Genomic DNA, 13,996 nt, shown 5'->3' on the forward strand with positions numbered 1-13,996 from the left:
CCCATCTAGCCCAGCATCCTGTTCTCACAGTGGCCAACCAGTTGCCCACAGGAAGCCCACAAGCAGGACCTGAGCACAACAGCACTCTCCCCTCTTGTCAGAAGTATACCGCCTCTGTCTATGGAGGTAGAGTGTAGCCATCATGACTAGTAGCCATTGACAGCCTTATGCTCCATGAAGCCATTTGAATTGGTGGCCATCACTGCCTCTTGTGAGAGTGAATTGCATAGTTTAACTGTGCAATGACATTGTCATTTGTTCACTCATCCAAGATTATGTCTAGTCCACAAAGAGCTCTCCCAAAAGTGAAACAGGACGACTCTGCATGCACCAAAACATAGCAGATATGAAACTATGTCTCCATTAATAGGCATGAAGATTTTTCATTGACACGTCATCCTAGAATTTATTCTAGCTTTCTGTAATGATTTTATGCTTGGAAAATGCAAAACCTAGGTAGATATCCTGCAAATGAAATATGTCAACGTTTCACAGAACTCAAATGCTCTCGGGACCAAATCTATAAACCATGTGGAAGAATGGAAAGGCTCACTTGCTATAGTAGGTGAGTAATTTCTTCAATAAGATCAAATATTTTACCAGATTACTTTCCATGAGATTTGTACCTGGAGATATGGTGAAGAACCTGTGCTGTTCACAACTAACCCCATGTGTTCACCTGATTAACACACCACTTATGATCGTCTTAAACAGGGATACATGATGAGAACTGTGCCAAATCTTTACTCTGAAACATTTGCAAGAGAAAAAGTGTGTTTTTAATAGTATATGAAAAGCATTCCGTAAAACCCTACTTTTCTTTTTCCCCTACACTGGTTTTCATGCCTTTTCATATATAACCTATGTTTCCCTGATCTGCTGCTGCTCCAGTGCCTTTTAAAAAACCCTAAGAGCCCTTTTTGTGCTACATGATCCCAGCCAATCAGGAATAATGAAGCAAACATAGTGATGTCATGACCTATGTAGCCACCGGTTTTGTCTATGTGCTGACATCACTGAGGGCAGACAAAGCCACATTGACCTCATTCTGAAGCCCTGATCCATTTTAAGTCATCTAAAAATACATGTTAGAATATGCCTCAGAATGTTGAAACCTCAAGGACAGTGAGTTTTGTGAGGACAGACAATATCAACACTCAGATATGCTTGTTGATGAACATTTTCAGTGCACATCTACAGAGATGACCCCTTTTTTGGCATACTGCACTGCAATGGTGTAATTGTTATAGCACAGCACAACATGGCAAAATTGGGAACACTGGCTGTGCCAATAGGGACACATTCCCTCTTCTGCCTGCAACACTTTCTTGTAGTCCCCCCATCACTAAAAATAAAGGAGCATTTTTTGACAGGCATGAAAGCATTTGCTGAACTCAGCCCTCTCACACACACCCAGTTTAGCTCAGTTGTCATTCTGTCTAGTATTAAGAATGGTCATTCAGACCATTCACCACTGTTCACCGTTCACATATAGTTTTGAGAAGTCTGCATCAGGAAGTTTCACATTAAAATGCAAACCAGACTGAATTTCTCCCCATCCCTATAGGCACCCAATCACATCACTGGGAGCATGCCAGGTCTTAGAGGCCATGGCCTTAGACCTTCTCCACCCCATTTTGAGGTTTTCTTTCAATTGGACATCTGAAATGAGGCAGAAATGACTATACTGGGGAAACGTTTGGAAATGCTAAGAGGTCGCCAGCATCTTTAGTTGTGTTTTTTTTAAGTAGTAGTTTGTGGTGGTGGTTGATTATATTTACCTGAGCTGATGAGATGTTCCTAACTATTCCACACTTTGAGCCAATGTGGATCGGGTGGGTTAACATTCCGGTGAAATAAAATAAAATATGAATAAATGTATAGTCACTCAGTGACCCTTCCTTTATCCTGATAACATGATTCAACAGAAAAAATGCTATTGGCACCAATCCACCAGAAGATGACATTCCAGGAATACTTGTTGAAGGATGTTTCTGCCCTGATGGGATGATCCAATTAAATCACCATGATAGTATCTGCGTTTCTGTCTGCGGTAAGGAAACTGAGGTACTGGGAAGAGTGTAGTGGGTCCAAGATGCCCCTATGAGACTGGCCAACCATACAAAATGCTTGTGTAGAATATATGTTGCCACTCTGAGTTAGTGGAATCTTGAAAGGATATGGAAGCAGTGAGGCCAGCACTGTGGAAAGGAAAAAGCTCTGGATAATGACATTAACACCATTAGCTTGGATAAAATGCCCCGTAGAATAATGCTGGTATGAGGGTAGAGTAAGCCAAAAAACCTCACAATTTACAAATGTGAGCAATGTTCTTTTGGCCATGGCTGTCACATGCTTTCTCATATGATGTACACCTTTCTGGGCTCTGATTTGTATTATACAGCCACAAGAGTGTCTGTATACTATGGTCAGCATGGATTTTTTGCATTCCGCAATGTTAAATCAAAATGACATGGGGGTATTTTCGATGCTTCCAATAAGCTCATTTCAAAAGAAAACCTTACAAAACTTATAGTCCTGAACTCAGAAACACTTGCTTAACAACCCTCTAAATTTTCACGGCAATACACAAAACAGTAAGAGAGACTTGAGAGTTCAAAGTGTAAAAAAAGAGAGAGAGAGAAACCAGACCCCTGTTGGACTTTTTTCTGTCAGAGTTCTCATAATCTGTTGAAATAAATTAAAAATCAGCCATGTTCAGAAAGTACCTGTAATCCTATTACTGACCTTGCCCCATACTGTGACCTTCATCTTCTGCAGTTTAAAAGTTAAAAAAAATGCCTGGCTGATTTTTAATTCATTTAATAAAGTTAGCATTGAACTCATCTGTCAGTGTTCTAAAAGCCAGACTCACAGCTGCTGGGCTTGGTTAATTAGGGGGCCACATGCACACCAGACTTTTATTTCACTTGAGACAGTCATGGCTTCCCCCAAAGAATCCTGAGAAGCGTAGTTTGTGAAGGGTGCTGAGAGGAAACTCCTATTCCCCTGTGGCCGGAGTGATTTAACAGTCAGCCGCTCTGATTGAAGCTCTGTGAGTGGAACAGGTCATCTCCTAGCAATCCTCAGTATCCTTCACTAACTACACTTCCCAGGATTCTTTGGGAGAAGCCATGACTGCCTAAAGTGAAATAATAGTCTGGTGTGGATGTGGCCAGGGACAGCTTTGTTTTAAATTTGGGTGGGAGGCTACATGTGCCTGCCGTAGAATAAAAAGGTGGGAGAAACCCCAAAAAAGAATGATACTGTTCATAATATTTTCCTTTTGGAAAGGAAAGGGGCTTCCCCTCTGCCCAGTGCCACCCATCCAATCTCCTCCCCCCTCCTCCTCCCCTCTCTGCCCCTCCCCCAGGTCAGATTCACCTATCCTAAGCATGATTGCACAGGAGTAAATTCCACTAAACTGAAAAGGCATGCAAATGATCAAACCTGCCCTCCCCTCCTCTTCCCTCCTATCCCCTCTTGGCCCTTCCCTCCCCCTTCCTTCACCTCTCCCTTCCCCTCTCCATCCCCTTCCAATCCCCTCCTTTCCCCTCCTCCTCCTTCCCCTCACCTCCACTCTCCCCCTCCCCCATAGTCAGTTTTACCTATCCTAGGACTATGACCTTGGAGACCAGGATTAGAATCCCCACACAGCCATGAAGCTCACTGGGTAACCTTGGGCCAGTCACTGCCTCTCAGCCTCAGAGGAAGGCAAGGGTAAACCCCCAATGAATACCGCTTACCATGAAAACCCTATTTATAGGGTCGCCATAAGTCAGGATCAATCTTGAAGGCAGTCCATTTCCTTTTAAAGCATGAATGCATGGGAGTAAATCCCCTTGTACTCAATAAGCATGCAAATTATCAAACCTGCCTTCTCCTCCTTCCTCCCATTACCTCCCTTTTGCCCCTTCCCTCCACCTTCCTTCACTCTCCCCTCCCTTTCCAATCCCCTCCCTCCTACTCCCCCTCCGTCTGCTCCCCTCTCCCCGCTTCTTCCTTCCCTCTACTCTCCCCTCCTCCATGGTCAGTTTTACCTATCCTAGCCATGATTGCACAGGAGTAATCCCACTGAACTCAATAAGCATGCAAATGATCGGACCTGCCTTTCCTCTTCTTCCCCTCTTTTCTCTTTCCTCCCTTCTCCCTCTCCTCCCCTCTTCCTCCTTCCTCCTCCCCTGCCCACTCCAGGCCTCCCTACCCATGGTCAGTTTTACCTATTCTAAGCATGATTGCAGGGGAGTAAATCCAGAGCTTGGAAAAGTTACTATTTTAAACTACAGCTCCCATCAGCCCCAGCCAGCATGGCCACTGGATTGGGCTGATGGGAGTTGTAGTTCAAATAAATAACTTTTCCAAGCTCTGAGTAAATCCCACTGAATAAGCATGCACATTATCAATCCATTCGCAGCAATCTTGCACAGGATCCCATTTCTTACCTCTCGGATTGAAAAGCAGAGAAATTCACAAATAGGCAAAATTGTCTCTTGCTCAGGTCTCTTGTTCCCCTGGTGCATTCAATTTCCCTGCTTTTTAAAGTTTGATATAAATATCTACTGGCTATAGGTACGTTCTTAAACCACAAAGGGTTTTTTTGCCTATTAGTGAATATGATTGTGTCTGCACTCAGTTTTCATAACTTTCTTTCTGAAATGGGCTTCCTCATATTCTAACTGTTTTAATTTGCAGGCTGCACAGGACCTGATGGACTACTGAGACAGGTAAGGAGGAGTACAAATATACCCACACACATAAGAACATAAGAACATAAGAAGAGCCTGCTGGATCAGGCCAGTGGCCCCTCTAGTCCAGCATCCTGTTCTCACAGTGGCCAACCAGGTGCCTGGGGGAAGCCCGCAAGCAGGACCCGAGTGCAAGAACACTCTCCCCTCCTGAGGCTTCCGGCAACTGGTTTTCAGAAGCATGCTGCCTCTGACTAGGGTAGCAGAGCACAGCCATCACGGCTAGTAGCCATTGATAGCCCTGTCCTCCATGAATTTGTCTAATCTTCTTTTAAAGCCGTCCAAGCTGGTGGCCATTACTGCATCTTGTGGGAGCAAATTCCATAGTTTAACTATGCGCTGAGTAAAGAAGTATTTCCTTTTGTCTGTCCTGAATCTTCCAACATTCAGCTTCTTTGAATGTCCACGAGTTCTAGTATTATGAGAGAGGGAGAAGAACTTTTCTCTATCCACTTTCTCAATGCCATGCATAATTTTATACACTTCTATCATGTCTCCTCTGACCCGCCTTTTCTCTAAACTAAAAAGCCCCAAATGCTGCAACCTTTCCTCGTAAGGGAGTCGCTCCATCCCCTTGATCATTCTGGTTGCCCTCTTCTGAACCTTTTCCAACTCTATAATATCCTTTTTGAGATGAGGCGACCAGAACTGTACACAGTATTCCAAATGCGGCCGCACCATAGATTTATACAACGGCATGATGATATCGGCTGTTTTATTTTGAATACCTTTCCTAATTATCGCTAGCATGGAATTTGCCTTTTTCACAGCTGCCGCACACTGGGTCGACATTTGACATTTTGACAGTTCTCATTTCTTGGAGTCAATACAATGATGCATCAACTTGTCCCATTAGAACTATTGTAGCCCATTAAACAGAATGTGTGGCATCGACAGGCAAGACTGGAATTCAGCTCAAGCCCCACCTTTGTTATGTCCTCAGTATGTGACTTTGGTCAACTCACTCTCAGCTTCTTTTCTTTATCTCCACAGCAGGAACAATTGTTCTCCCTGAATAAATAAGATAAGGATGATAAAGCATTCTGTAATCATAGACATGCTACAGAAATTCTTATTATTGATGATGACAGTGTTGCATTTGGCACTAGTATGACAATCGTGCATTTTAAAATTGTAAACCAAAAAGCAGTTCATATTCACACTAAGATCATATTTGCGGTACACCGAATCAGACTATTCAGACAGGAGTCCTTCTCAACCCTACTTGGAGATCCCAGGGACTGCATTTGGACCTTTTGGCATGCAGAGCGTGTGTCCTGCCACTGACTCTGTTGCCTTTCCCCATCAAAGACTAGTAGAAATTCCATTCCAGAATTATGAATTACTCTGATCAACATTTTTTTTAACCTTTATCATACAGCCTGGAGAGAGATGGGAAAAAGATTGTCAGGTCTGTACTTGTAGCAAGGAGACCCTGGATATTTCTTGTTCACCCCACATTTGTGCAAAATCTCCACCAATCACTTGCACGGGGAAAGGCCTTGTACCTGTAGTGTGGATACAGTCAGAAGACCCCTGCTGTACAGAAATACTGTGCGGTAAGCAACTGCTTCAGCAAGCTTAGAGATGCCTTATCGTGTTAGAACAAAGACTGGATGCTTTCAGGAATAACATACAGGGACTGCATTCTGCCTTTACTGCACCAGTTCTACATGAGTAATTCAAGAACTTATTGATCAGAGCCATTTATCAAAATTAACCAGTGTGGTGTAGTGATTAGAGTGTTGGACTAAGACTGGAGCTCACTGGGTGACCGTGGGCCAGTTACTCTCTCTCAGCCTTACACACCTCACAAGGCTGTAGAGTATAAGATGTGGAGGGGAAGGATCATGTATGCCACCTTGAACTCCTTGGAGGAAAGGTGAGATATAAATGTAATACATAAATAAAAATAAATATTATTTTAAAAGGCAGTGAGTTGGTACCAGCCTATGAAAGGTAAAGTGTTTGCTTGCTTGTTTTTTGCGTACAACTTCATCCGGCCAAAAGAAACAAAAAATGAATGCCTCATATTTTATCTATTTCTTCATACAGAATGTGATGCAAAATCCTGTCCTTCTCTGACTGAATGGAAGTGCAATCTGGGCTTCCAAACTGTAGCAACCACTTCTGATGGTGGCTGTTGCCCAATTTATTTGTGTAGTAAGTACTAACTTCACATCCATGTGGTTTTGGGGATAGAAGCAGAGTTAGTCACAAAATGTGTAAACCACATTTGTAGAGGGATTGTTTGTGAATCTTGACTGTCTGGTTCAAAATGCTTTTTTAAAAAAATAACTAATTTGCCAATGATTCTTCTCTAGAATGAAATGTAGCAGTAAAATGAGAAAAGAGACTAGGAAACCCGTGAAAGAGAAGACAAGATTTCAACATTTATGAATATTGTTTTTCTCTTACTTTCAGAACCCAAAAATGTTTGTGTATCTAATGGAATTGAGTATCAGGTAAGGCCTGGAGCTTGCTTTAGTGCATTGCTAGGTTACTGTTTTAGCTCAGGAATGCGGAACTTAGTCAGCTTAGTGGGCTGGATTCTTAACTCCCCTGGTGGGCCATCTTGACTATCAATCACCTGATGTCAGTATCACCCATTTCCCCCCTTTACAGCGCAGATTAAACTTGCCAAACAGAGCTACTCAGAAGATTAGGGTTCCCTGATCCACCTCATCTTGCCCTGTTCATGGTTAAGGAGAAATTCAATTCAGTTCACATTTAAAGGTGAATTTACCAGATTAGCACTTTCCAAAACAAAATGCAAACCAAACTGCACCCATCCTTTGAAAACTGCATTTTTCTGAATTTTGCAGTGCAGTTCTCTAGCCAAGCAATGTGTACAAAATGTGCATAAAGGTAAAATGTGCATATAAATATATTAGGAAACAATATACAAAAATACATATGATTTGGGGAAATTGCTTGCAAAAATGTGTATATTTGTCAAACTGTGTTTATTAGAAGAAATTAGCACTAAAATGCTGAAGCATTTTCATAAGGGTTTTTTCCCCCTTTTTATATTGTAAATTGCTTCAGAAATGTGGAGTATTGAATTTAAGACTGGAAAAATTGAAAAACTGAGAGAACTGAAAATTGATAGTTATGTCCATCCCTATTAATGGCACAATCTGACTTGGGAACATGACTGTCTACCCTGGGTCACTCCAATTTGCCTTGTGATTTGGGGTACATACAGAGCCAATACACATCCCTGCTATTTATGTTTGGAGGAAAGATGCTATGAGTGCAAATAGCAGCTTCCCTTCCAGAACAAATACCATGTTCAGGTGGTGATATTTTACTTGTAGTTTAGTTTAATTTATATGCCACTTTCCCCCTCTGGGTAATGTTCAAAACAGCTCACAATAAATATTGAAACATGATTCATGAAGGAATGGAATGGACTGCCTTCAAGTCGATCCTGACTTATGGCTACCCTATGAATAGGGTTTTCATGGTAAGCGGTATTCAGAGGAGGGTTACCATTGCCTCCCTCTGAAGCTAGTCCTCCCCAGCTGGCTAGGGCCTGCTCAGCTTGCCACAGCTGCACAAGCCAGCCCCTTCCTTGTCTGCAACTGCCAGCTGGGGGACAACTGAGCTCCTTGGGACTATGCAGCTTGCCCATGGCTGCACAGGTGGCAGGGCACGTAACCCCTGAGCCACTCACTGTGGGGGTGATCTTTAGCTGGCCCTTGACACCCAGGAGACATGAGTGGGGATTTGAACTCACAGACTCTGGACTCCCAGCCAGGCTCTCCTCCCAACTGTGCTATCAGTACTGCAACAGAATGACACAATCAAATACAAAATCAACATTAACAATAGAAAAACTAGTTAACTTAGCACCCTCTTCTAGTGCTAATCATTTAATCTCCAAAGGGTCACAAAAGCCTGCTTTGGGATCTTGGGAAGCAAGATTTTCTCACTGGGCTAATTAGTTTGCAACTGGCTCTCTCATCGCTCTTCCAAGGAGACACTGGCACCAGCAGCAAAGAGGTGCTTGGAATGGCAATGATGGTCAATCCTCTTTCACAGACTTCCAGGTTTTCTGATTGCTAGTTCTGGTCTTGTTGCACTCCAAGGGGCCACAACTAGGGTTGCCAGGTCCATGGCCTGAGACTGATCCTGTATCTTTAGGAGAAGAGAAAGTCAGCCAAGTGCAGGTGTTCTTGCAATGATGTAATGTGAAAAACCACAAGGTGAAATTCTCCCTTCCCCCTCCACAACTTTTAAAGATACAGAAGACCTCTTGGTTGCCAGGCCTGACCTCCAAGAGGTCTTCTGTATCTTTAAAAGTTGTGGAGGGGGAAGGGAGAATTCTACCTTTTGGTTTTTCCCATTACAGTGTTGCAAGAACACCTGCACTTGGCTGACTTTCTCTTCTCCTAAAGATACAGGATCAGTCTCAGGCCATGGACCTGGCAACCCTAGCCACAACAGCCCACTTTCTAAATACGGTTAAGAGATCCTGGAGGTGGCATGGTGTTTACTCATCAGACTTTTTGTTGAGAAAATGATGGGGTGGGGTGGGGAAAAGGTTAATTCTCCAACCCTCTCTCCCTTCACCAGAGTCCCAATCTAGATGCCTCCTATGGTTGCTTTTAAAAAAAATGCAGTTACACATTTAACATATTATCTTCTTTGGCCCTGAAAAGCTCAGCATTTTTAATTTTGGCTGTTGACAGTCTTTGGACTGTGTCCAACTATTCCAAATAGAACCATTGAAATCAGTGGACTTATTAGTTATGACTAAATGGATCTACTCTGAGTATGACTTAGCTGAATACACCCTTTCACCAATTCCATTTTACTTAATAGCATTTTTTGTGTTAATATGCAGGATTCACTTACCAGATTCTCCCCTTTTGCTTTACCATCTCTCATTTAAGCCTGAATCAGTGGTACCTACAGACTCTTGTGATGAATGTCTCTGCACTGAAACACATGATCCTAAGACCCAAAGCAATAAAATTATGTGCACTCCAATGAATTGCCCTACTGACTGTCAGCCGGTAAGTAATCACTTTGATGGCTGCCTTCTCCTCTGTTGCTGCCTCAGCTTGTCTTGTTCTCTGTCCAGATCAAGTGCAATTGTTACTATAGTTAGACAGATGCAGAGCTTGGAAAAGTTACTTTTTTAAACTACAACTCCCATCAGCCCCAGCCAGCATGGCCACTGGATTGGGCTGGTGGGAGTTGTAGTTCAAACAAGTAACTTTTCCAAGCTCTGGACAGATGTAGGTAGTGAGCAGCAGCTGGTTGGAAAATGGCTCACCTACCATTGTAGTTGCTTTATTCCCCCCCCCCACACACACACACACCAGAAAGCAACACTGGGATAAAGCTTCTATAAAACGTTACTCATCCACAGCAGACAGGCTGATTCTGATAGTGATGTTTTCCTTCTTGTATATTTATTGTGCATGTAAGGGGGCAGGGAGAAAATGGCTGAAGATATTATGAGTCTGACATACACACTGTCAACAAAGCACCTTAAAGCTGATCCCCAAGTTGCATGTGTCAGACTTACATATGACTGTTCCAAAAATTTGGGTTGATAAGAGTAATACCAGAATGTTACTGGGGCTGTTGGTATGGCGCACTGTGATGCCTACCATTTACATCAGCTAGTTAATGAATGTCAGATAACTTTCTTATTTGATTCAGATACTAAGCCTGGTTTTCTTGAGCTATATAATCTATAATGAATAAGATGGACAGAAGCCTGAGGGATAATTATGTGGATTAATGATGTTTGCATTGTGGGAAAATCCAGATTCCGTCCCAAACTTGCAAGTTCATCAGAATCTGGAGTAGGAGTTTCCCAATATCTGCAAGCCTTTCTACATGAGATCATAGACCTCTGTTGCACACTGATGATGGCCTGAGCAAAGGCAGTAGCTTGTATTGAAAGGATCAGGCTCTCCCTATCACCTCTCCTTCCTCCCAAGATTCTTGCCAGGATTTTTTACTGGGTCTGGTAAATGTTAACGTTTCTCAGCAGACCAACAATTAAGCACAGAAATTCTATGGACAAATTAACCTAGGGTTGCTGAGTCTGTGCTATAGTGTGAATCCGTATTTTGTAAGCAAGACAGCTAACAGTCAGCATCATTTCCTCCTCAGGGCTTCCGCTATATCCAGGAACAAGGAGCATGCTGTGGGAGATGTGTGCAGACAGCATGTGTGACAAAGCTTTCATCCGGAATAGTAGCCATTGGGGTATGGGTTCACCTTCTTTACGAGTAGTTGCTTTGTTGCCAGGAGCCATATTGCTCAATTAGTTCAAATAAGCCATTTGAAGAAGGCTGTTTGAAAACTGAGAATGCTACATCCTTCTTTTGTAACAATGGAATGTAACAACATAAGAACATAAGAGCCTGCTGGATCAGACCAATGACTCATCTAGTCCAGCATCCTACTCTCACAGTGGCCAGCCAGATGGGAAGCTCGCAAGTGAGAGCTGAGTGCAAGGGCACTCTCCCCTTGTTCATTTTCCAGCAACTGGTATTCAGAAGCATACTGCCTCTGACCGTGGAGGCAGAGCATAGCCATCACAGCTAGTAAACACTGAAAGACTTCTCCTCCATGAATTTGTCTAATCCTTTTTTAAAACCATCCAAGTCGGTGGCCATAACGGTCTCTTATGGGAGTGGCATGCCTTCATGACATAAGATTAAAGGTTTCATAAGAAAGATAACATGGCTACTAGCCATGACAGCTATGCTCTGCCTCCATGGTCAAAGGCAGTATGCTTCCAATTTCCAGTTGCTGGAAATTGCAGGAGGGGAGAGTGCTTCTGCACTCAGGTCCTGCTTGTGGGCTTCCCATGAGCAACAGGTTGGCCATTGTGAGAGCAGGACGCTAGACTAGATTGGTTATTAGCCTGATCTAGCAGGTTCTTCTTATGTTCTTAGGATACTTGTTGGCAATAGTGCAAGATTTGTATGCATTCCAAAACATATGTATTGAAGAAAACAATCTATCATAAGGTGCTAAGGCAGGAAGATCTATGACTACAGAAAGTCACCCAGAATGTCCGGAGGAAGGAGGGAATTTAAACCAACCTTCCTGATCTTCAGATTAGGAGTGAAACCACCAGCACATGCCATGGTTCAGGCAGTATTGCATATAACCGCCTATCCTATCTCTGCAGTTGGGCAGTATCGGGGCAAACTAGACACGACACCACTCATGCAAATTGTAGATCAGGACCTTGGCATGGGAAGTAGAGAGGCTTTACCCCTTTGCCTGTATCTGTCACCCTAATCTGATTGGGAGTGGGGATGACACACCTGCAATTTACTTTTAAAAGGTATTTAGGCAATTGCTAATTCCCTGAATGGCACTGCATGTAGCTTAGTCCTCAAAATAACAGTTCTCATGGAGAGCTCTGTCCTTAGCAGTTCATCCCTAGAAAGATTAGAGATACCTTGAGACCAAGGTTACATTTCACAGCCAACATAATTAATAATGACCAATAATAATAACCAATACATACAGGTATCTCTTCTTAGTTCACCTGATCTTTTCTTGGGTCTAGCTATGTTGTGATGGACTGCAGTTTCTTTTTAGTTATTTCTTCTCACTCATCTATCATTTCAATATTTTTGTTCCTTTACAAATGAATGTTTAAAAACAGATGTCCCCCCTCTAAAGCTGAAAATCAGTGTAACAGAGCAATTATTGTGGTTTTGATAGTAAGTTCTTCATTTTAATTATTTCTTCCTTCTGAACGAATACCAAAAAAGTGTACAAAAGTCCAAAGGAAAACAGATTCTTAAACTCTTACATTTTGTGCTCTCAACAGATCTACTTTCTCACATATGCCTTAATGCAAGTTTAAAGGGTAATGACTTACTAACGACAAACACATTACAGAATAGTTTTACAGCACTCTTTTTCAGGCAAGATGTTAAGGGAAAAAAGGGTGGGTGGAGGGGGGGAGATATATTGCTAGACATTGGGGGGTGGGGAGATGTAGGCTGTCATTTTTAAGATGGAGTGGAGAAGGTGTGATACAGCTGTTTAGACACCTAGGAGTTTTGAAAAACACTTAGAGGTTTTGAAGATTAAGCAGTATTTAAATTCTGTGGAATAAATAATGGGAAAAGTGCAGCAGAACCCTATGCATACTAATTCAGAAATAAATTGTTCAGTGGGGCTCACTCCCTAGTAATTGTGTTTAGGACTAGGCTAGCTGTAAAGCAGATCTTGGATTACACCAAAGGCTACTGGGAGAAAGAAGCAATAAGAGTTTGACATTTTAATGTTATGTTCTTTTACCGTGAGCTTTTAAATCCTTTGGAGTTTTCAATTGTGTGCAGTGCTACATTCTCAAAACTACATATGTAAGCCTTTGCAGGATGAATGTTACCTATTGGGCTTTCAGTATCCATGACCCACTATATTTCTATCAGAACTATGTGTCTTGCTGCTCTACGACCTTTTTTAAAATCCTAACTATATGCTAGTAGTGAAAAATGCATGTCTAAATAAAAGTCAGCCTTTTTGCTCAATCACACTTATTTCTGGATATTATATTCTACTGTTCAGGTTGGGGAGATCTACAAGGATCCACAAGATAAATGTACTCGGTATCTGTGCACCAGTGTATCAAATCAATATCTTCTGAGTACCACAGTAATAAGCTGCCAAGTGTTTGATCAATCAAATTGTATCCCAGTGAGTATTATTATACCAGTGCTTGCTTTTACTGATGCAACTCACATTTGTTATGCTCAACCCTATATGGAAAAACGTATTTGATTTCCAGAGCCAGACACTAGGAGGCTAGCAGGATTATGGTTGGGGATCTATGTCACTAAAGAGCAGAAATTTATATACTGTACTTATGTAATTAATTCCAATGCATTTCAATAGAAGGGAAACACCAAAAACAATGCAGAAAATAATGTAATTGTTTATGTAACATATGCTGACTAAAAAACCGCAACAATTGAGAATAATATTGCTTGCACGATTCACTTGCACAATTTCCATTCCTGACTTCGGCGAAATATGAGATTTGTATGAATTTCTGCTCTCATTTCTGTTTCCAGACATCCTAGCATGTGTGCGTACACATGAGCAACAACACCCCTTTTGCACCATTCCTAATTCTCTAAATAACTATAATCTCTTTTCAGCTGAAGGGAAAGAAAGTAATTTATACTTGCTCTCTGAATGCAGAGCACGCAACACAGAACTATCACTTCATGACAAAAAGGCCCACAACT

At 42.1% G+C, this 13,996-nt stretch overlaps 1 protein-coding gene across 1 annotated transcript in view; it reads left to right on the plus strand.

Annotated features, from left to right (window-relative positions):
- The window catches only part of LOC133377977 (mucin-5B-like), an 85,522-nt gene that overhangs the window by 66,553 nt on the left and 4,973 nt on the right, over positions 1-13,996 (plus strand). The window contains 9 exon segments of the mRNA XM_061612765.1: positions 457-565; positions 1,929-2,053; positions 4,693-4,724; positions 6,127-6,304; positions 6,801-6,908; positions 7,170-7,210; positions 9,647-9,769; positions 10,884-10,979; positions 13,314-13,442. Coding sequence (XP_061468749.1) covers positions 457-565; positions 1,929-2,053; positions 4,693-4,724; positions 6,127-6,304; positions 6,801-6,908; positions 7,170-7,210; positions 9,647-9,769; positions 10,884-10,979; positions 13,314-13,442 — 941 coding nt within the window.

The sequence above is a fragment of the Rhineura floridana genome, chromosome 2, assembly GCF_030035675.1.
Source record: "Rhineura floridana isolate rRhiFlo1 chromosome 2, rRhiFlo1.hap2, whole genome shotgun sequence".
NCBI classification, from domain to species: Eukaryota; Metazoa; Chordata; class Lepidosauria; order Squamata; family Rhineuridae; genus Rhineura; species Rhineura floridana.